This window comes from Marmota marmota, unplaced genomic scaffold (genome assembly GCF_001458135.2).
Source record: "Marmota marmota marmota unplaced genomic scaffold, marMar, whole genome shotgun sequence".
Classification (NCBI taxonomy): Eukaryota; Metazoa; Chordata; class Mammalia; order Rodentia; family Sciuridae; genus Marmota; species Marmota marmota.
Genome location: NW_026000170.1, coordinates 6,098,080 through 6,122,488, shown reverse-complemented (window position 1 = coordinate 6,122,488; position 24,409 = coordinate 6,098,080). Strand labels below are relative to the sequence as shown.

Below are 24,409 nucleotides of genomic sequence, written 5' to 3'. Positions count from 1 at the left end.
CTTCTCTCAAGTTGCTTTTGTAAAGCAAAGGGCCAAATGTGGATTTTGCTACAGATTCCTACGTACCTTTTACACGTAGACAGCTTTGAAGGGGGGGAAATATTTTTCCAAAAGGGACAGGGGAGAGCACAGAATATTTCAATTTCCCACTTGGAAATATCTTGTCATTGATAAGGCTACCTCTACCCGCTCCCCTTCCTCTTTTTTGAAATATGGACAAAAAAAAAAAAAGCTGAAAGTGTTTTCCATTTCATCAAAGAACATATATTACTTTAGTGGTTCGGTAAAATGTTGGTTTTATGCCCACCCCTTTTCAATCTGCCCATGTCAGAGGTGCTCCGGGAAGACGCACAATCGTGAGCAGCTTACGACACTCAGTGAGCAGTAGGTGCCTGTGCAAGCTCGCGCCGCACACTGCCTGGCGGAGGGAAGGAGCCCGGGCGCCGCTCGCCGCTCCCCACGCCACCGCCCGCGCCGCCCGCCGTCCGCAAAGCATGAGCGAGCCTGCTCTCCGCAGCTGCCCAGGGCGCGAATGGCAGGCGGTCTCCGCGGAGTAAAAGGTGGCGCCGGTCAGTGGTCGTTTCCAATGACGGACATTAACCAGACTGTCAAATCCTGGGGAGTCGCGAGCCCCGAGTTTGGAGGGTTTTTTTTTCCCCCCACAACGTCACAGTCCGAACTGCAGAGGAAAAGGACGGCGGCAGGAAGGCGAAGCCCGGGCTCCGGCACGTAGTTGGGAAACTTGCAGGTCCTAGAAGTCGCCTCCCCGCCTCGCCGGCCGCCCTTGCAGCCCAGAGCCGAGCAGCAAAGTGAGACATTGTGCGCCTGCCAGATCCGCCGGCCGCGGACCCGGGCTGCCTCGGAAACACAGAGGGGTCTTCTCTCGCCCTGCATATAATTAGCCTGCACACAAAGGGAGCAGCTGAATGGAGTTTGTCACTCTCTGGAAAAGGGTGGGTAAGACACTTTTTAATTAAATTCTTTCCCGAAGATTTTTTTTTTTCCTCCCTTTTCTTTGCTGCAGCATCTAACATGGACCAAATCACCATCTCTTTGATCTTTCCGTGGCTGTGAACTTTCTATGCCGCCCAGCTTTCTGCATGCTTAGAGGTGAACGTGTGGTTTTTGGGGAGGGGGGTCCTTCTTTATTTCTATATATTTATTTGATTTTTGCCCTTTTCTCCCCCTCCCCCCGCTCCCCCTCCCTCGGAATAAAATATGATGTAGATTTCTGACCGAGCGCTTCCAATGGACATTCTCCAGTCTCTCTGGAAAGATTCTCGCTAATGGATTTCCTGCTGCTCGGTCTCTGTCTATACTGGCTGCTGAGGAGGCCCTCGGGGGTGGTCTTGTGTCTGCTGGGGGCCTGCTTTCAGATGCTGCCCGCCGCCCCCAGCGGGTGCCCGCAGCTGTGCCGGTGTGAGGGGCGGCTGCTGTACTGCGAGGCGCTCAACCTCACCGAGGCGCCCCACAACCTGTCCGGCCTGCTGGGCTTGTCCCTGCGTTACAACAGCCTCTCGGAGCTGCGCGCCGGCCAGTTCACGGGGTTAATGCAGCTCACGTGGCTCTATCTGGATCACAATCACATCTGCTCGGTGCAGGGGGACGCCTTTCAGAAACTGCGCCGAGTTAAGGAACTCACGCTGAGTTCCAACCAGATCACCCAACTGGCCAACACCACCTTCCGGCCCATGCCCAACCTGCGCAGCGTGGACCTCTCGTACAACAAACTGCAGGCACTCGCGCCAGACCTCTTCCACGGGCTGCGGAAGCTCACTACGCTGCACATGCGGGCCAATGCCATCCAGTTCGTGCCCGTGCGCATCTTCCAGGACTGCCGCAGCCTCAAGTTTCTCGACATAGGATACAATCAGCTTAAGAGTCTGGCGCGCAACTCTTTTGCCGGCTTGTTCAAGCTCACGGAGCTGCACCTGGAGCACAATGATTTGGTCAAGGTGAACTTCGCCCACTTCCCGCGCCTCATCTCTCTGAACTCGCTCTGCCTGAGGAGGAACAAGGTGGCCATTGTGGTCAGCTCGCTGGACTGGGTTTGGAACCTGGAGAAAATGGACCTGTCTGGCAATGAGATCGAGTACATGGAGCCCCATGTGTTCGAGACAGTACCGCACCTGCAGTCCCTGCAGCTGGACTCCAACCGCCTCACTTACATCGAGCCCCGTATTCTCAACTCCTGGAAGTCACTTACAAGCATTACTCTGGCGGGGAACCTGTGGGACTGCGGGCGCAACGTCTGTGCCCTGGCTTCCTGGCTGAGCAACTTCCAGGGGCGCTACGATGGCAACTTACAGTGCGCCAGCCCGGAGTACGCACAGGGCGAGGATGTCCTAGATGCCGTGTACGCCTTCCACCTGTGCGAGGATGGGGCCGAGCCCACCAGCGGTCACCTCCTCTCGGCAGTCACCAATCGCAGTGACCTGGGACTCCCTGACAGCTCGGCCACCACGCTCGTGGACGACGGGGAGGGGCAGCGCGACGGCACGCCCGAGCCAGCCACCGTGGCTCTCCCCGGCGAGCACGCTGAGAATGCCGTGCAGATCCACAAAGTGGTCACCGGCACCATGGCCCTCATCTTCTCCTTTCTCATCGTGGTCTTGGTGCTCTACGTGTCCTGGAAGTGTTTCCCAGCCAGCCTCAGGCAGCTCAGACAGTGCTTTGTCACGCAGCGCAGGAAGCAAAAGCAGAAACAGACCATGCATCAGATGGCTGCCATGTCTGCCCAGGAATACTACGTTGATTACAAACCTAACCACATTGAGGGAGCCCTGGTGATCATCAACGAGTATGGCTCTTGTACCTGCCACCAGCAGCCCGCGAGGGAATGCGAGGTGTGATCCTCCCAGTGGCTCTCAACCCATGCGCTACCAAAAACGCCTGGGCAGCCGGTCGGGCCGGCGGGCACCAGGCTGGGGTCTCCTTGTCTGTGCTCTGATTTGCTCCTTGACTGAAACTGTAAGGGGATCTCTCCCAGAGACTTGACATTTTAGCTTTATTGTGTCTTAAAAACAAAAACGAAATAAAACACAACAAAACCCCACCCCACAACCTTCTGGACAGTCTATCTTAAATTTCATATGAAAACTCCTTCCTCCCTTTGAAGATCTGTCCATATTCAGGAATCTGAGAGTGTAAAAAGGTACCAATCATTGATTTTTTTTTTTTTGTAAACTAAAACGTTTAAAATAAAATAGCATTTACAGTTTTTACAGACTGGTGTAACCTAAATGAATTGTTACCTGTGTTACAAGAGAAGCAACAGTTACAATTTCCTTTGGATGGGGGAGGGGGTGGGAGGATACTGCCAGTGGGAGAATCAAGAAATCAAGAAGCAAAGTAGGCAGAGTCTATTTAAATGTTAAAAAGGGCAAACAAAGCTTATCAGTGTAATAATACAGATTAATTTACCCCACATGAGTAAAGACTGAAAAAAGCAAGATCTTTTATATTATCCGGGAGTGGGCAGTGTAATCTGACCATCATAAAGCAAGTGAAAGGTGGACTGAGGACTGGTCATTATTACTCAGCTTTTGAGGCAATGATCATTGTAAATGGCTTTTAAAAGGCAATGCCAGACAGTTTGTCCTATGAGCAAGAAACATTTTTGCACTTAATGTAACCATCTTTCAAATCATCTCAGAATTTTAACTACAAATGCCACTTGTTCATAATTCTTCTCTGCCTTTGATTCAATAGAACTCATAGCATTGGTGCCCTTTTTCATACCCTCCGATATTAAAGAGAGTCCCTCAGCCCCTGCTCTCTGTGGTTTCACTGAGAAGGAAGCAGAATCCCAATGTTCAGGACTGAAAGCTATGTTTCTGGAGCACATTGCTAAAACTGCAGTCAGCTTAAGCTCCTGAGCAATGACAGCACACTCCTAGTTACTGTGGGGAAAGAGGAATTCCTGACTCAGGATGAATGCCTGCAGGGTAATGACTTGTAGCAAGAGAATTTAGGGACAGACTTGATACAGCAGGGATGGGGGTGGGGTGAGAGAAGATCATCATTTGATTCTGTGTTTGCATATTACTGAGATGGGAATAATTTGTTAACTCGGGGCAGAAAAAGCTGCCTGTTCTCAGATGGCCCTTTTGTGTAATGCTTGCTTTCCCTGTTTTTCACTTTTGTTCTTTGTTGGGATTATTGGCTGCTCCTTCCCACCCTCATAGGTTTTCAGATTCACCACTGCGATGTTAGCTTTTTATTAAACTCCATTAAGAGTGAGGAGGCAGTGGTGATGGTAGTTAGTGGGTTCTGGGAAGGGCAATGGGGAGGGGAGTATGTATTGGATGGAAGGGTTTTTCACCAGCTAACAATTTAATCAGATGTATGATTAAAATAAAGTATCATGGATGGCAGATGGTGAACACTGAACCAATCAGTCCATGTCCAGAAGTATTTTTCTCACCCTTCTAAATGATACTAAAGACTGGCATCTCTTTCTATTTCTACTCCCCCCCACACACACACACACATTTTAAGAGATAAGTCCAAATAGCAGGAAGTGGGATGAGGAACAAACACAACACCATCCCCCAAAATGCAAATGCCTCTAGTCACCAACCTAAAGAGGCAAAATCAGCTTTTTGAAATGCAGAACAGTATCACTATATGGTTTACTTAAGCTGAAGATTAATTGTAGATTTTTCTTCTGCCTATGGAGAAATCAATATGCCTAAAACTATGGCTTCTATGAGGCTCTTGCAAGAGAAATATTTTGCAAAGATCTTTTAAGATGTTAAGCCTTGAGAGACATGGGAGATAGCTTCTCTCTCTCTCTTTCCCCTCCTATCTCTCTCTCTCTCTCTCTCTCTCTCTCTCTCTCTCTCTCTGTCTCTCTCTCTCTCTCTCCCTCCCTTCTCCCCTCCCCCACTCATTCTTTCTGACCAGCAAACTTCATCTTGCTTTGTTTATAATTGAGACACGACTTTATGACACATTCCATGTACATAACACCCATTCAGACTGTTAATGTTCTAAGAGAGAAGGGCTTCAAAAACTTTGAGGATGGGTTTTGGATTTAGTCAAAGCATAATCATTTGGAATTGCCACTCTAAACAGCATATCACTTGGAGGGCAGGAGTAATACGAACAAGGATGTGCCTCATATCTATAAATTAAACTGCAATAAAGAGACCTCCTCTAAAAGAGTGCATACCATTTTTTTTTTTAATTTTTTGGCTTTTTTAAAAGAAAGCCATTCCCAAATTGTGGCCACTGAAGGAAGATTCCGTTAACTTAACCTCCTCATAGGAAGGTTACAGGAATGCATTGCCAAAAGCTGCTCTTGCTTGGCGCATGGAAGGGTTGTGTTGGTGTGCTTATAGGGAAAGCTTCCAGGAGCAAAGATTTTCTGGCAAACATCAGAACTACCGGTTCCCCCAAATCCTCTAGAAAAAAAATGGACATTGGAAACTAATTTATTTCCTGATCCCAATTTTATTTTGTACTTTTAAAAAATGTAGTCAGGAGAAAGAGAGAATAATCATGCTTTGTTTTCTGCTTTCCCCTTACTCTATGACTAAAATATCATGTATTTGGAAGACCTTAAATCCATGGAAATCTAATGAAAGATCTTTGGAAAAAGGAATCTACAATCTGGGACTTTGGGAACAAATGATAGCCATAGAAAGCTGTGTTCTTAATTTGTGTGTGTGTGTGTGTGTGTGTGTGCATGTTTCTGTAATGGTATGTATTTGCAGGCAAGCAAATATGTTTTCTAAACAAACAGAGAAATTTAGCTCACACATCCTTTCATGGTCCTGTGCCTCTTACTTTGAGAAGGGCAGGGCAGGGAGAAGCCAAGAATAAGGGAGAGTGGTAGTTTTAACTAAGGTTTTGTGACACTTTTTTTTTCTTTCTCAAATTAATTAATCTTTAAGCTTCAAGAAACTTGCTCTGACCCCTCTAAGCAAACTACTGAACATTTAAAAGGGGATCTAAATTTTAAAGGTATAGCACTTTTTTTTTCTTCCCACAGAGGGTGCTAATCTCATTATCCTGTACTATCTGAAAAGAATTTAAGGCCACAATTCACGTCTCATCCTGGGCATTGTGATGGATTAACCCCCCATTTGCAGTTGCTTCCCAGCTGATTAAAGTTCAGCAATGGTATTGAGGTTTTTCAAGTATTTATATAGAAAAAAGTATTTTCCAATGACAAATGATGCTCTCACATTAGGCTTAGCTCTGGTAGTTTCTTAGGTTGTACCAGAGGAGAAGGTTAAATGAAACCAATCTTTTAACAGTTCTCAAAGGAAAGGAAGCCCTTGACATAAGACACAGCCAGAGATAGTTGGGACCACCTGTCCCACAACATGTACCATATGCTATAAAGTTGCCATCATACAGAAAAGATTATTTCAGTAAAAGGAAATTTTTTTTAAAATCACTTTTCACATTTTCCCAAGCTCTTCAAAGTACAAGAGTACCTTACCTTTTTTCCCCCCAGCTTTCAGGAAGGCAGACATTTGGTATGACTTAGCATCAACAACACATTTATGAGTATGTGTAAGTAATTAAAGGGGCAAACACCACTTGTTATTCCTCCCAAGTTTCCTAAGCAACTGCACACAGATCACACAGATCACTGGCGGGGATTAGGGGCCACCTGTGTTTCTAATTTGCATTAATCAACTTGTCAGCAAGTCTGACACCTGTTCTATTCTGGCACGGCCAAATAGCAGTAGCCACCAGTGGATCCATATTCTGATGAAATGAAAGTCATCAGACATTCCCTCACAGAGAAAATTATCCAAGCACCAGAATTTATATCTGTTTTTGGAGAATGAGTTATTATAATGTTTCAGGGAAGTCAAGATAAATGTCAATTAGATGGATTGTTATAGTTAATTTGAGTTTGCCAATAACATGTATTTAGTTAGAATGAAACTATTAAACTTGGAGGAGGTTTAGGGATACATATACACATTTATCTAACCATCTTCACAAATATAACCACCCAAACACATGCACACATATACATATATTTTTGTATATAAAAGTAAACATGTACATACATACTTATTGATAAATATCCATACATATAAGAACACAATCATTGATAGGCACCACCACATTACATAAATACCCAGAACTTCTTTCTTTCTCCTGTGATCAACTTTACTTAAGAAAAGATGTGATAAAACCAATCTGATGGAGATATAAAGGACTGTTATTGTTGATAGCATTTTCAAGCATTAGTTATAAGTTGGTACTGGCTTTGCAGGCTGGGGATCCTCTGCACTCTTTGTGCCATGGCAGAGTATACACACCTGTTGTCTAGTGGTGAGAACCAGCAAATTGAAATGCACTCTCAAGAGTACTTTGCACCTCAGTGGTAAGAAAAATATTTTTTCCACTTAAAAATGCTCTACCCTTGATAATTTTACTTGGGATCCAGGAGGCAAAATTCTTACTCTGACAGGAAACCACCTCCTGACTTTCCTCCAATGGACACAATTTGTCAAAGTTCTGGATTTTTGCTGAAAGTGAAAGGGTTGGCTGTTGTATCCTTATGGTTTAGACAGAGATGTAGAAGAGATGGATAAATAAAATTGCCTGAGTGTTTGCTGGAAATGGGTGCCTTTACCTTGATCTCACTACGGGAGTGGATATCAGCAACTGGTGGATATCAGGTACTGGTTCAGTCTCTCAGCTAATGATTCAGAGTGCTGGTTTTCAGTTTGATGGACTTTTCACTGTGCAATTTTCCCCTTGAATGATTGTCCCCTCCACTCCCATGCCCAACAAAGAGCCTAGACTGGACACAAGGACATATTTAGCACAAGTTTGTTGAATGATATGGGTGCAATGCTCAAATAAGTGGGCAATGTAGAACTCTATCAACACAGGGGACCTCTCTTCAGCTTCCAGGAGAAGAAATTGCCAGTGATCATCTAGTCCTATCTCTTACTAGAGGATTTTGGACTCAGACTGGCAAAGACATCCATATGTTACTATCAGGGATTTATTCACATTTCTTTCTTGGTGGTCACATGGACCATGTGTCTATGTCAGAAATTCTCAACCAGGAGCAAATTTGTCAAATGAATGTCCCAGTGGACATTCATTTGGTAATGTTGGGATACATTTTTAAATTTTGTATGAGGATGGTGGTGGGGTGCTACTGGTGTCTAGTGGGTAGAAGTCATGTATACTGATAAACATCCTATGATGCATAGGACATCATCAACATTCAACAGTTATTTGACCCAAAACTTCAAGAGTACTGAGCTTGATTCTAACCCTGCATCATGGTGGAAATTAATATGTGACTAAACATGCTGTGCCCAGCTCTGCATAGAGTGGTCTGAGTTAGCTTTTAGTTCACCTAGCTCTGTTCCCTTTCCATCTTCCTCTCTCTTGCCAAGGAACTGGAAGTCTAAAGTAAAAACCCTCAGGTTGTCTGCTAATCAGCGAAAGACCTGTAGTTAGCACATGCATCTCAAAGAACATATGGCAGAACTTAAATTAACTAGGACAAAACTAGTCAGAATTCTCCATTGACCCACTTTTTCCTTAGCAATATATTACTTAGGAAATAGAAGGGAAAGCATCAAGTTAACAGTGAAGATTTATTAATGGAAAGGAAAATAAGAGACTTGATATTCCTTCTAGGAGATGTTCTGGAGACTGAACAAATTCAGCTCACCTGCCCATAATTTCTCAATCCCCACCAAGACAGGAAGATAGGTAAGAATGAACTCCCATTAAAAAAAAATAATCAATGTGTTTATTCTAGTGAGTAGGATGGACATGTTTATGAAAGACATCATCTCAGACCTTAGAAGCAGGATGGCTAGAGATGCAGACATCACGAATGAATGCATTTGAGGGTGGGAAGACAACATAAATGGATAAAGTTCATGGGAAGGTGGCACCATAAAGAACTAGAAAGTTCATGTTAAAGAATGTGCTTCAGATTAAACTGGGTCCTGTTTAACCGGGACACTAACTGCTATGGAAGAAATAGGGCCTGGAAATCAGGAGTTGGGTCTTTGACCTGGGAATATCAGGAACCATCATACTTTGGTAAGCCTCTGTCCCTTTGTTGTTAGGAAGACTTATCAAGGTATTCCCTGAGGATGCTTCCAGTTCTAGATTCTGTTTTATCATTCCCCCCACCAAAAAAAATAAAATAAAATTTGAAATAAAAGTATTTTTCATGCTAGTGTCATTTAACCAGAAAATTAAAATCTCCCTGAGTTCCCATTCCCTAGACATTCGGATTCATCAAACTTGCCTGCATGTGAATAAGAAAAGATATGTTAAAAAAGTATATCACTGGGAGACAGGGGCTTCAGAGAGGTAGATAGAGAGGCTGAAAAACAAATGAGAAAGCTTAGCCACATGTGGGTGGGAAAATAGGGTTTTTAGAATGTTCAGGAAGAGTTGAAAAGAAGTCCTAGGAAGGATATACACTCGCACACAAGTGAGACCTAAGATATGTACAAAATGCCTAGGACTGTTTCTGGGGTATGTGTGTGTGTGGGGGGACAATGCAGGAAAAGATTTGTTCAGGATGCATAAAAAAAATTTCCTATAAGTGACAACAACCAATATTAGGAGTTGAGAGATCTTTAGTAAAATGAGGGCAGGAAAGGAAGAAGGAAGAGGAAGGGGGAACAGAAAAAGAGGGGGTGGGGAAAGAGAGGGAGAGAGAGATGGAGAGAAAAGGAAAGATAGAGAGGAAGGGAGAGATCATCCAGGGAGGAGAAGAAGAGAAAGATGAAGAAAAAGAAAAAAAAAAAAAAAACAGAGCAAGTAGAGTTTCATGATTTTGTGTTTTATATTGATGAAGTAATCATCATAAATAGCTGGCTCCTCAAAGCTTTTCAGTCATTTTTTTCTTTATTCTGCTCTACCAGGTTGGCTATTTACTTCCTCTCAATGTAATGTTGGAAAGCCATTTTTTCCCCAACTGCATTATGAGAAAAAAATAATAATAATTCATTCTCCAGCTGCATCCTCTTTCTCTTTTCCTTAGCTGGAAAGATGATTCTCAACCCTGGTTGCACACTGGCACTACTTGGGAACTTTAATAAATACTAATGTCTGGATCTCACTGTGGTGAGCCGTTCTAATTAGACCGTGGCCGCCATTAGAAGATGGCGCCGGCTTCCACTGTGGCCTGTGACAAACAACTCCTAATATGGAGAATTGGCACGCAATCCCTTCCCATCCTATGAGAAAGGTCCACGTGGCAGCTTAAGATTGGTATGCGGGAGGCTTTATTAGGCTGTGCTTGGGCGCTCGGCGGGGGGTCGCTAGAAGATGATACTTGAATCAAGGCCTGAATAAACTGCTGGAAGAAGAATCCTGTGTCGTGTTTTCCCTTGCTGGCGAGGGGTCGCGACATCTCACCACAAGAGGTTCTGATTTAATAGCTCTGGGGAGTGGCCTTGGTAAGGAGATTGTTTTTTAAACTTCCTAGGTGATTCTAAAGATCAGTAATCCGGAGAAGCACCGAGTGAGAGGGTCTCAGGAATCACAGCGTGTGTGGCTCAGTAATCTATAACATCTAGGTATCTGACTGCTGGTCTTTAAACATACATGGCGGGTTGGCCACTGAGGGTTAAGTGAAGACCTTCCCTTCTCCCCATCAGCTCCACCTGGTGGCATGGATAGGAGAAAGATTTGTAAGCATACATGTGCTTAGAACTGGTTTCTGAGCACTTGATAATTTTCCAATTTACAATTATTATTTTATTCGTTTCATTTATCCCAACAGTCTACAAGGTAGACCAGAAAACTCAGATCTGAAGATGTCATGTAGCTTTACCCAAGGTCATTGCTACTGCTAGACGGGGCACTTGGAACTTCTTCTTCTAAATTCTGTGTCCTTCCTTCTCTACCAATTATTTTTCCTTCTCAGATTGGTCATGTCATTATGAGATAGAGCTGACCCTGCTCAAAATACCCAAATCCATAACTCTTCCAGGAGCCCTGGAAAACACAGTGCACACATTTCTATATCTTTTCCTCCAACTGGAGTCTAGAAATTCTTAAGTCTGTCATCATAGTCTTTCCTCTGTCCCTTTTTGTGACTACCCCCCATACCCACCCCATGCCTGATGCACATTTCTTTTCCACAGAAGCCTCCAGGATGCTCAGGAGACGTCCAAAAATATATCAATTCTTTCTGAATATCACCAACACACAATAAATGTTCCCTTTCCACTCAGCCATCAGCAGCTTTCCCACAAGCTCTTCCAAGAGTGTGAAAACTAAATCCTAGTAGGCTGTTGATTGATGAGTTGTGATAAGAGATTTTTGCTGCTTAAATAAGGGTCTTTAGGGGAACGCCTTTAGGAAATCACTCTAATGCTAGAAGTTCATGCACTAAAACAGCTGGGTGATGAATATTTGGACAGGAGATCCTGTCTTGTTCCTCTTAAATGAAACAATAGACGCAAATGCTCATGTCCTAGAACAGATCCACCAACAGTTTATGGGGCTTAAAAATAAAGCCATTGGATCTTCCAGTATATTTTACCTCCTTAAACCAATGTCCTTTTTAAAAAAATTATGCATTTTTAGGTGTTTACCATTAGTGTGTTTATTGTCAACTTAGAACCTTCAATATTGCAGACACTGTGTCAGGGACGTCTAACTCAGAGATATTGTAGGCAGCCTTGAATAAAAGGGAGAAAGCACAGCAGCATTCAAGAGCTGGATTAGTCTGCTATAGAAAGGTCTGGAAAAGCCAAGTTACACACAATTAATAGAATAATACACAATCTGTCTTCAGTTGGCCAGGGCAGTCTGATCCTTTGTTCCTCAGCTGTAGAACAACCACACGCTCTGATTTTGTGTCACTGTCTACTCCATGGTGATTGCATTTTCAGTGAAATCTATATTTCCATGCAATCTGTAGGTTTTAAAATTTCTTTTTACTCTAAAAATAGTGGTCCTTCTTAGAATTCAGCCTCACTCCTTTGCTTGCTGTTCAGGCCATGTTTATCTGAGTCTCTCATATTTATTTATTTATTTTGCAAACTATTTCAAAAACACAGACAAGAACAAACATAGCATAGGGAAGAAGAGGAGACACTGCATCGTAACTGAAATGTACCTATAGAAAACTTTTCAAGTTCTACTGATATTGCTCAACTCATTTAATCAAAGTAGCACACCATTTCTTTTCTAGGGATTAAGCAAATAGTCACTGAGTGAACAACAGAACCGTTTAACTTGTAAACACTTTACCTGTGAAGGAGAGGGGTACCACCAACTAGAGGACTGTGCCATCAGAGTTCTGCCAGATTCACCATGACAGTCTACAGAAGATGCCTCTATTTCTTTCTGGTGCATTTATGAAAGGCAATTCCCCCATCCACAGGAGTGTTTATTATATTTCACTTACTAAGATCTCGGCAACCTCCTAAATCCTTAACATTTTCTCATTTGAGCCTTGTGATCAACCTTCATTCTTCCTTGTTCAGAGTATTAGCATCTTCATATTAAAAATGTACCTTACCTGCCCAGAGTCACTTACTATGGTGATATGTGTTAAAGGAGGCAGAGCTTGGGTTCAAATTCTGGCTGAGTGACTTTAGCAAGCTTATTCACCTTTCTGATTGGAGAAAGGGTTGGTGCAAGAACTAAATCAGATTTAAATGAGCCATTCTTTGTAAAGTACTTAGAACAGTGAGTGGCACATGGAAGAGGATACATAAGTGTCATTTAAAAAACAAGGCATAAATATAATAAAGTCCTACAGCAAGGGAGGGGCTAAGCCTGGAAGTACCTGAGATGTTGCTCTCCAAAGCCATGTTCCCTACATTTTTTTTCTGTAATAAGATAATACCCCAAAATCTGAGTTCTTGAAAGCGCTGAGCCAGAAAGAAGAGGACAAAGGAGAAAGAGAGTGGAGTCTGGAAGTACTAGAGGGACATGCATCTTCCTTCACAGCTTTCCAGCTAGCCCAGACAACACTCACTAAGTTTTGTTTTGGTTCTTAACTGGCTGGACTTTCCCACTCTGGTCAGGCATCCCTGGAAAATCTACGCCATCACTGCAATATGTATGTGAACCTGCACACACATCTGGTTAGACATATGGGTTTGGCACCATCTTCCCACTTTCATAAAAACTGAAGGCTAGTGACCAGCTGATGGAAGCACTGTCCATGTGTGTGGGTCTTTGGTAAGACAGCAAAACTCATTTCCCCCCTGAGCTATTTGCTGTCAGCAGTCAATTCTTGAAGGAGGAAAGCCACTACACAGCTCACAATTGTTATCAAACTCCCAAGCTCTTATTTAATATTGGGCAATATTAAATCATACAGGCCCCCAGGTCACTAAGTATATATCTCCTGTTGTAACAGATTGGTTGGCATTTGAGAAGATTTTCCTTTGTGTATAAGAGTCATGATGCTATTCGAGAAAATAATACAAAGGAAGAAGTTCATATCTGAGGTTGACCCTCTCTTTTGGGAGAGGAGGTCTTGTATCAAGAGGTAGATTCTACATTCTCATTGTGCCAATTTGTTCCTGACCCTTGGGCAAGTCAATTTCACTTGTGCAGGCCTTTCTTTCTTATGTCTATGGTGTAGTGTCTCTTTCTTAGGTAGTGTAGTGTCTGTAGTGTCTGTTTGTAGTGGATTTTAGTTCTCTGATTTGGTAGTCAGGGTCTGGAGTTGAAAAGGTGAAGGAAAGTTAGGGTCATTTCCAACACACTCTTCTTTTCTATCACTTATCAACAGGCAAAGTGGTGAATTTATCAAACTTTCACCAAGGGTAGGCTCCAATTCCCTTAGAGATCTCCCCAACCTCACAAAGAGAAACTGTGTGGTCAGAGGGAGCATTTTATTTTGTACATACATATGCAAAATTGGTTCTGTTCTAAAGCACACTCTTCTTGTGATTCATCCATAGAATGATTAGTATGTGCTCTGCTCCAGCTGGAGACGAGAATATTGGGAATGCTTTGCCTACAGTGAAACCTCAATACATGAATCTATATCTCCAGTGAAAGCATTAAATGTCAGGGAACTGAGAACTGTCTTCTCTTCAGTGTTTTACTTGTGTCTTTGCTGGTGTGTTTTGTTGTTATTTGTTTTATCCCTCTTTTCTTACCTTCCAACCATCAGTCTGTCTTTTATTTATTTATTTTTTGACTCAATTCATAGTTAATGAGCTTTATCATACATTCTCAATGGGGACAATATTGCACTGAGGAGCAAAATTTTTTCTTATGGGTAGAAAAAGAAAAACCCTTACTGGTTTGTATGTATAATGCACAGATACACCTATAGTACATAAAATATATAATGTATGTGTGGGATTAAAATTCAGGGTGTGGGATTAACTAGGAAAATATCTGATTTTGGGGAGGTGATAATGAGAAAAGGGCTGGGAGGCACTGAACAGGATGTTGATTGACAAGGGGAAGAGACAAGAGCAAACAGTAAAAGCATAGGTTACCAATCGAGGCTTTGAGAAGGCACTTGATAATAAAAACTAGGATTCAAAGACTTTTTGGACAGCTACAGTTTCATTTAGGGGACTTGATCTCCTCAACCCCTCCTGTACTCAGCACATTCCAGAACTGTCTTTATTTACAGGCTTCATGGCATATTAAAAACAAAAAACAAAACAAAAGAAACAACTATTGGGCATGGAATTAATAGACAGAGCCCTGGTACTGTCTATGCCATTTACTGGCTTAAATAAATCATCACCTTTTGGACCTCAATTCCCTGAACTATAAAATTCAGAAAATAATCCCTGCTCAGTCTATTTCCTAAGAATCTGGTTAGGATCAGATGAGATAATGTGAGTGACAGAATCTCCAAAGCTGTGAGGTCCTATGCAAGGATTTAAGGTGAACTCTTAGTTTGTGAACTCTTAGGGTAGTGGTGACAAGAGCTGTGTAATTGGCTACCTGCACAGTATGGCTTCCTAGGACCATATGTTCTAAGCTCTTATTTAATTCCTGCCATTAGTCATTTTTCTGAATAAAGTCCCACATGACTCCTTTGTTGAGCACTTATGTGGCAGGGAGGCCATGAAACTGAAAGAAGGCCGCTAGCTCTATAACAGGACATCTTACCCTTGACTCCCTTCCACCCCATGGAACAGAGTCTGACTCAAGAGGTCCAAATGCCGGAGGGCAGGTGATTACATCAGCTTTGTGGACCTACTGTCTCCACCTCTAGAATGGTCATACACATACACCTTGCAGGATTTTAGGAAGATTAGCTGATTATCAGGTTATGCATATCAAATCTACCAAAATGTTGCCCAATAATAAATTCTCAACCAGCAATCATCCTGGCCCCATTCTTTCACCACCATGTTCACATGTTGTATTTATAAAAATAAAGCCTGGGAAAAGTGATGGCATGAAGAGCTATTGATTTCTAGAAGTGTAAACTAAATAGAGGCTTTAAGAGGGGAATTAATTAATTTTTATGTATTTATTTATCTATTTCTGGGTATGGAACCCAGGGTGGCTGTACCATTGAGCTACATCGTTGGTCCATTTTTATTTATTATTATTATTTTTTTGTCTTAGGGTCTTCCTAAGTTGTTAAGGTTGGCCTTGAAGTTGGGATCCTCTTGCCTAGCCTCCTAAGTCAGTGGGAAGACAAATATGTATACCAAGCCTGGAATTTTAGAGGTTCAATTCAGGAGAACACTAGAACTGTCATATAGGAATTATCTTTACAGAGGGAAGAGCAGGACTGGTGCTTAGTAGCAGAAGTATCAGTACAGAATAATTAGCACAGTAATTGGAATGAAGGGGAGACAACGGCTCTCTTTCCTTGGGGTCAGATAGCATTAGTAAAGAAGGGGGTCAAGTAGCATTAGTGACAAAGATACCCTCATGCAGGGCCTTCCCTAGCAGATGTTCTAAGACCTGCCTCAGATGACTGTATTCTTCCTCCTCTTCTGCTTGTTGTTTTTTTTTAATATAATGATTCTTCCCATTTCTATCAACAGATTCAATACCCCTGTCTTCTTTTTCTGAGCGTACCTCTCCCCAACAGCATATACCTGCTTGATCTTCTGAGAACTTAAACAGAGACTCCGGGAAGAAAGTGGAAGCAGAAGTCCAGCTTGGTTCATTGAGAATCACCCGTACACCATATCCTTGCCACTGAGAGTGCGCCATTCACTTTTCTGAGCCTTCAAGCACTCTCTTCCCCTATGGTCCTGTATCTGTCAGCCTGTGAGACAACATTCTTGGATCCCACGGCCAAGCAGCCCTGAACTCCAGCACAATTCAGCCACACATGGAGCATCAAGCAGACTGCTGGGCTCCACCTGCTTCTCCAGGGTCACCAACCCAAAGGATGAAGCAGATGTAAGACAGGGAAGGCACCTGTCTTTGTTTTCATTTTCTACCAGGCCCAGCTCTTTGGGAAAAAAAAAAAAAGAAGATTCGTGCTCCAAGCTGGTGCTGCCAAGCTTCCTCCTCTGCCTTCCTTGTCCAAGCACTCCACCGTCTGTGCAGACTGCATAACAGCAATTTCTGGAAACTGGCTGCAGAATCTGGGCCAGTCCAGAGGCAATGAATCCTGGTATCTGTGTGGTGGGGTTTTAAGGATTGTATTTTTCACCTTAATTCTTTTAACTACTGCCAGGTCTTTGAAGCACATCTGTCACCAACAGCTTCTATTTGTAAAATGAGACTGAAGCTATCGTCTCCAGAGAAATTTCGGAATCTTCTCTTGTAGTTCAATGCTTTTCCACTAACAGCTTGGCTCACAAAGTACGACTGCGGTAAATATTAAAGAATGTTAATAAAAATGAGATAAAACACCCAGGGATCTCTTTTTTTCCCCCCAAATTCTGCTTTGCTCACTACAAAAGTTTATCTTGACAGGAAATTTACTTCTGTGATCCACATCATTTCCCAAAGCAATTTTCCAACAGCAAACATAAATTTGTGGAGATCGCTAAGAGGTTTTTTCAATCCCTGTGCGAAGGAGGTCATGGGGTTTCCACTGTTTGTCTCACCTTCAGGTAAATGTCCCATACTTGGGACACTCTCACAGGGTAACCCTGAGCAGCCACTAAAGGTCAAGGCCTGGAAGTGTGTTTTTGCATTTCTAACATAAACAGAGTTAGCAGGGGGAAATGATTTGAGCATCAAGATTAAATCTTGGGATGGTAATTAAGTCATTAACTAAGAAAATAATTGCCTAAGCCCACAGATCTGCACTCTCCAATGGGATGAAGCACTAAGTAAATGTAATGGCTTTACATTGCAGTGACCTTTAAGCTGGTTAATACATACATTTATACTCTACCAGAAGTGCAAATTAAGTACTTATCATGAGATAAAATTTGTGTTCTCCTCTTTGTTGTGTTTGCTTGGTCCTTGGCCTTTGAGTCCCAAGAAATGAAAAAAAAAATGACTAAAGTTTGGAATGCAATACACCTAATATGAGTCCCAGCTCTGTAGTACACCAGCTGTATGATATGGAGAAACAACTTCATCTCTATTACTCTCAGAATGGTTTGGAATTTCTACTTTGAAGGTGTTGCGAAAATTAGTATTAATGTATGCAAAGCATTTTACACATGGTGGGTGCACAGTAAGCATTCAATAAGTATCATTAGCATCAGCAGTTATCATTATCATCATCTTCACATTTGGTACCAAACATAACTATTACCAGTTAAATGTATTTTTTGCTGTACACAGTGACTCTCCTTTATAATGCTATTTGCAATACAATGTAATTCAGCCTATAGACCTCAGTAGATGGTATCACACAAAATAACATATGTGATAGCATTTTATAAGTGTAAGGTTTGATGAAAACATAAGAAACCACTAAGGGGTCTTTTTCGTCTATCCAAATCAACCCCCAGGTGCCAGTTATTTTCATAACCTTCCCTATGCTCATACCTGCTCTGTTATCTCCTTTCCTTTACACTCATTCAAAGTTTCATGATGAAAGAACATGCAGTTGAAGGTGCACACATACCTATGCAGCCTTCTTCAATGCCCTCAGCTTGCTCTGGGCTTTGTCTTTTACCACCAGAAGTTGTAAGAACCAGTCATTGTTCATAGCACTCATCTTAACCATCTGGGCTGCCCCGCGAGATTTCTTTCAATTGTATTATTCATCCACTTTCTGTAGTATGCATATATATTTTGTGTCATATTACACACTGGTCATGGTTAGGGGACAACTTATTTGCATCAATTCAGTTCAGTTAGTTTCTAGGCACCATGGGGTGACACAAAAGAAAGCAAGACATGGTTCTACTCTCAAAGTGTTTACAAACCAATGAAATAGGCACAATGTCCACACATGTGATGACAAACTAAGGTTGAAGAAGATGCACACTATACTTTAGGTATAGCAAGTTCCCCTGAGGATACAGAAAAAGGAGAGGAGTTTATCAATTCAGAAAATGGGTCGGAAGTTGAACAGGGTTTGATTAAAAAAAAAGATGGACTTTGTACTGAGTTCAGGTGGGAGGGATTAGACAGGCAGAATGAGAGAAAAGAGCTTTCAAGGAGAACAGTCCATGATATGCAGCAGCATGGACGCAGGCGAGCGAGCGGGAAGTGTCAGCTGGGCATACTGGTGAGGTACTCAACAGCATGTGATGATATGATTTTTCATAAGTAGACACTTAATCAGCAGGATAATCTAGAATCTAATTTTGTTCCATTTCAGTAAAGAATGTATCCTATCTACAACAGGATGAGTAAGTGAGAAAACAGCTAATCACTCTAAGATCCTTCCTCCACATTCTCTGCTAAAGAGGAACAGAATCCAGAGTAGTGTTTCTGCAGGCTCCTGAGGGGAGAATTGTCTCACAGGGAAAGAAACAGAAGGAAGTGCTTGAAGGGGGTTGATGGAGAATCTAGAGCAACAAAAGACTTAGGAAAAAATATCTAAAACTGGAGGATAATGTGGTTGCATCTAATGGGGATATGGGAAGTGATGGATTTATCTGAAATTGGAGTATAATGTGGTTGCATCTAGTGGGAAGTGACGGGACTCCGTAGGAAATGGTTACGAGGGACTCTTAAGAAGGTGGGGTCATAGGGACCCGTGTTTCACTTATCTGAAGACACTCTAGTGTTCAAACATGGCAGGAAGGAGCAGTTCTGCCTGCCTTCAGGGGAACATGAGGGCACAAGACAATAAACAAGGTAAATGGGAGTTAGGTGGCCCAAAGATCAGGACACCATTCCTGAAAGTTCTGGACCAATATTTGACCTCCAGGGCCACTGTGTAATCAAGAGATTGGGATGGGTAAGAGAATCTTATAGTGATTAAAAGTCAATTTTGAAAGAGAAAAACTGAGCAAGTGAAATATTTTTACCCTTATTTTAAAATGAATTTTATACCTATTTCATTGGTTGTTACCATACAACCCTGCCCTATATAATAACATGCAAATAGTCATAGTTGAAACGTTACCAGTATTTGTTACAAGTTCATTTTGAAGGCTCATCAGTCAGAAGGCAATCTAATTCTCCATCAAATCTGAGTGTCTGATGAACATTCAAGGGGATGTTAACTTTTATTTACAAGAGTCATGGCTTCTCTGAGTTTTATCAGTTTTCATGAGTACCAAGTGGGCCCACTGAGACCAAACAAAGGGACATATGGGGACTGATGACTGGGTCTGCAGAATAAAAAAAGTAGAAGCAAAGGTGACCATCAACCTCTCCATGAATGCCCTGGAATAAAAGAGAAATCATTCCAAGGTAAGAATACCACCAAGATACCCTGTCCTGGTCTTGAGGGATAGGTTAGGATGTAGTCGTCATTAGGGATGGACACTTTCTCAGTACTACGCTGGCAAATGAAACTTGTAATACAAAAGATACCAGTGTGGTAAGTGCTATTGATACTGTCATTCCCCATCTTCTCTGTCCCTCACGGTAGAGTCTACCACCAGGATAAAGGCTAAAAATGATATAGGCTCAGTTTGTCAGCTTCCTAAAGCCAGCTCATGACTGACCAGGTGGACAGGTGTCCTTGATGGAAATTCTCAGTAATATGTTTTTTTTTTCCCCAAGGGAAGAAAAAAGTTATCAAAATTCTAAATGGAGTCAGGTAGGGCCAGTTCAGTTAGAAAGCTAAAAGCACAAGGTCAGTATCTCAAGCTGCCAGTGGAAACATCATCTCTCAAGGAACAGGGTTGAATCTTCCTCTGCCCCTGAGAGAATTTTGAGGGATTCACGATGGAAAAAGGGGGATTGAAGGTCAGTAGTGACAGTAGTGAGGGATGATGCGGGGGGTGGGGGTATTGATGGTTTCACAACAGAGGGAAGGGAAATCAATGGCGGGAAGACTCCATTGAAGAGGAAATGAAGAAGAGGCTGGTTAGGGCCACTGAGAGCAGAAATGAGAGAGATCATTCCATAGTTTCTGCTCCCAAGCTCAGTCACGGGAAAGGAGGGACTGAAGGAAGTACTCACGACAGGGCTCAGAGCTGAAACCTCTCCTCAGTGCCTTTGCAGTGGTTGATCTTATCCCTTGACGGCCCACTTTAGAACAGGTGGCCAGAGGATGTTAAGGCCTTTTCTGTTTTTGGAGTAGCAGTACGGTACCGTCCAGACTTAGGCCTTTACAACTCCCCAATTCTCTTGCATTTCCCTTCTATTGTTAATTCCACATCTTCAACTTTAAAAAAAAATGGAATCCTTGGTTAAGATATTAAAATAATTCCTTAAGAACTTGGGTGGTCCCAGTGAATTTATAATGCTCCTTGCTATAACTGCGGTTAAAGCAGGAAGACAAAATTCCTTCCCCTATGTTTAGCTGAATGGAATTATTTCACTCACACAAATTTGCTTTCTCATGGAAACTGAGATAATATGACTGCAAATACTTGACATGATAATTAACCATTCGGATTATTAGTGGCTGGTTGATTTCTTTCTAGCCCCTTCTTCATTCTTTCCCCTGCCCCCCCACCATGACCTCTTCTTTTATTTACCCTTTGCTGTGGTTTGAATATTGTTTGTCCCCTTCAAAATCATATAGGAGTGTCATCCCCAACTTTTATGTTAATGACATTTAGAGGTGGAAACTTAATCTGATTATGTTGCTTAGAGGTGGGACCTCTGTGAGGTGATTAACTTAGGCCCTTAGATTATCATAGTGGAGGCCAGATGATTGAATCCTGATAGTTTCCTAAGAAGAAAAGGAGAGAACACAAAGAGAGATATATACACATTCCTGCCATGGTGTGATGCAGCCAGGGGCTGAAGGGACAATGCCAGGGTCTGTGACATGCTGTTTGGATTTTCAGCTTCCTAAACCATGAGAAAAACAAACAAAAAACATGTCTTATCTGTAAAGTAGCTTGCCTCAGGTATTTCATTATAGTAATAAAAAGCAAATATTCCCTTTCTTGTCCTGTCCCCTCTTCTATCCTTCTATTACAGCATTTGCAGTGGCTGTCCTCCCTGTGAGAAAAGCTGTCCCTCCAACTTTAGATAGCACGAATATATTCTTCCCAGCTGCCTTCAGCTGCAATGAAGGTATTTGGGAGACACATACAAATTATATCATCTGTTATACCTCATGTGATATTTTTCCATTGCAGTTATGCTATTAAGTGGGTTCTTTCCTAGCTGATCAAACAAGACTTATTCAAAAGTCAACTCAAACATGTTACAAGTTCTACATCTAGGGTTGCATTTATGAGGTCCCTATGCAAGTAGGTCCCACATGCCAAGTCTACCTTATTACTTACCCTTTGATTCTTCTCACCCATAAATGTAAATTGCACTGTTTAGAAAGTAACTTCTTGAAACATTTACTGACCTTTTTCAGTGATTAAAGCCCACACTCTCAAATTCTCCCCCTCCCCTTGAAGCTAACGTGCATTTCAGTGTAAACTCATTTGCAAGTCACTCAATCTCATCGAACACTCATCCTTGGGAACCTCAAAGACTGATTTGGAGGGTCCAATAGGCTTGATTCCCACTGATCAGAAATTGTCCTTTTTATGAACTCCAATGACTTCACCTCCAGAAGTGAATCACGTCTGAGCACCATAGGCTGTATAAAATTAGTCTTTCAATTTCTGATGAGTTCATAATCCTGTCCTGGGCCTTGATAATGTACTAACTTAAAAACATGGATCCTGAGTGAGCACCCAGGGATGTATCTGAATACCATTTGTGGATGATTAATTTCTGGTCACCCTGATGATCCCAGATCTCTTCAGATCAAAGAAGACAAGAGGAGACATTTCAGGAAATAGCCTTTTTATATATTAGTATTTTATGACTCTCTTGAGAAATAGAAAGAAATGATAACATTTCCCTGAAGCATTTCAAAAAGAAATGGTTCAAGGGGAGAAATCAACTTACTGAGAAAATAAACAAAACTTTGTATTCACATAATGCTTTTCAGAGTTATCTGAGAGTCCTTTACCAATCAAAATTTGCTGTCTCCAGAAATGGAAAAATAAAAGAGGGGGAAAGATCAGCAAAAGATTATGCCAAGCCCAAGGCTAGGACCTCACCAATTTGCTAAATAGAGTTGGACTAAAAGATATGATCTCAATGTACCCTTCTCAAATGAGGGGTCTCTGTGTATATTTTTGTTGCATTACCTAAGGCTTCAGAAATTCATTTGATTTGTGCAGCTCCACTTATATATGTTGATTTTCCAGTGAATGGACAAGAGAGCAGTTTGCAAAGCTCTAAACTGGAAACTCCTGAGTCCTAACCCAGTGCTGTCTCTAACACAGCTGGAGACACCTGAGTCATGAGAATCTCCTGAAATTTCCAAGCTCCTATAGCATGGGCTGGTGTCAGTAATAATATTTTAGTATTAGTTTTGTACTGTGTAATTTTGAAGTGCTGCAGCTAGCACACATGATCCCATTTGATTAGCTCTATCAAAGACTGAAGGCAGGAAAATAAAATATATATATATTTAAAGTCAGAGAAGGAGACTGGCCCTGGCCTTGGCAGGTATAGAAACTTATATTATCTGCTCTTTACAAGAATGCAGTTAGGTAGGCATTGTTGAACTGATGAGAAAACAAACTCACAAAGAGTAAGCAAAGGTACAACACTCCATTGCTAATGCCTTTCTAATAAACCTTTCTGTTTGAAAACAGGTGCAAGTAAGAAGAACACATGATCCCAACCTTAATGTAGGATAATCTGTTTTCATCAGGCAAATCTCCTAGGCATCTGGGCCATGATATAGAACTCTCAATACATTGAGCATTGTATTTTACTTGAGCAAGAAAAAGTCCAAGACCCCCTAGTGATGGAATGTAATGAACTATGAGAAGACCCTTGCTCACAGAAATCAACTCTATATATGCATTTCTTTTCATCAGTACTCCATTCCACTCACTGTTGGATGCCATCAAAGCAAAAAGCTGGGAGCTAAAGAGCCAGGATGTAAGATAAGTTTAAAAAAGGAAAAACAAAGAAATATCATAGTATTATTAAACTGCATAATTTCACAGTACAGAAGAAAAACCAAAATTGTTTGTCTGTGACCACTGGGAGAAAGAGCAGAGTCACTGCATCCAGATCAGTACTGGCCTGGGGACAGCACTCAACATGTATGTGCAGCAAGAAGGCACATGTAGAAGAAGGAAGTCTCCAAGAACAAGTCTAGTGCCCTTCCTCCCTATTATATCAGTAGGGCATGGAGTGCTGAAGATGGGAATAGACCTGAGCTGAGGACTCTCTTTTGGTCGTCTTGCATAGGTGGACATGAGGTGACCAAAGCCTCTTGCCTCAGTGAGCTCTTATCCTAGTTGCCTCTCAACTTTCCATTTCCTTCCCCCTTTCCTCTAGTTCCCACCCCACCTTCTCTCTGTCTCTCTCTCTCATACACACATTCATGCACACACATACTGTCTCACACACACGCACACAAAAGTAGAATCACTAATATGCTCAGAGATAAACAGTTTCAGTCTCCAACAGAGGGATACATCTCCCTATTACCTTTAAAATACTTTTCTAAAAAGGGAATTTAGTCTAGGGAAGATTGCAAGATAACTGCCAGTCTCCCCTTCTCCATCCATTAACCCTGGTGTTGTTCTTTCTTTGAGCCAATGGGACTTCCACTAGCAAACACGACACAAGTAGACATTTGGAAAGCAAATGCACTAAATATACCCTTGATTGCTCCTGGGAACCTTGGAATCCCTATATATAACCAAGCCCAGGCTGATGGACAATGAGAGTACCTGTTCAGAAACAAAGAATACTTTCAGAGACACATGAGACACATAAGCAAGAACTTTAACCACCAGGTGCAAACACATGTGAGCCTTCCCAAGATCATCAGAACTCACAAGCTGAGCCCAGCCCAGTTACCAATACACAGAAACATGAGTTAATAAGGTGTTTTTATTTTAAGATATTAAATTTAAGGTTTCTCTAGTTTTCAAAATTTTATATATATATATAT

At 42.0% G+C, this 24,409-nt stretch overlaps 2 protein-coding genes across 8 annotated transcripts in view; one reads left to right on the top strand and one right to left on the bottom strand.

Annotated features, from left to right (window-relative positions):
- Positions 1 to 24,409, bottom strand: part of Ctnna2 (catenin alpha 2) — a 992,415-nt gene that overhangs the window by 347,353 nt on the left and 620,653 nt on the right. The gene's annotated exons all lie outside the window — the stretch shown is intronic.
- On the top strand, positions 265 to 17,330 carry Lrrtm1 (leucine rich repeat transmembrane neuronal 1). 4 transcript variants are annotated; one of them, XM_015499870.2, is made up of 2 exons: positions 265 to 957; positions 1,228 to 3,220. In XM_015499870.2, the coding sequence occupies exon 2, from the start codon at positions 1,287 to 1,289 to the stop codon at positions 2,850 to 2,852; it is 1,566 nt and encodes a 521-aa protein (XP_015355356.1). In that variant the 5' UTR covers positions 265 to 957; positions 1,228 to 1,286; the 3' UTR covers positions 2,853 to 3,220. The 4 variants fall into 4 exon arrangements, 3 of the variants coding, with proteins under 3 accessions (XP_015355356.1, XP_048643388.1, XP_015355355.1); XM_048787431.1 differs by having other exon boundaries at positions 265 to 1,110; XR_007342070.1 differs by adding an exon at positions 15,969 to 17,330 and having other exon boundaries at positions 266 to 3,154.

Excerpts from the sequence above, each read along its gene's own strand:
- Lrrtm1 (XM_015499870.2), top strand. The coding sequence starts at position 1,287 with ATGGATTTCCTGCTGCTCGGTCTCTGTCTATACTGGCTGCTGAGGAGG.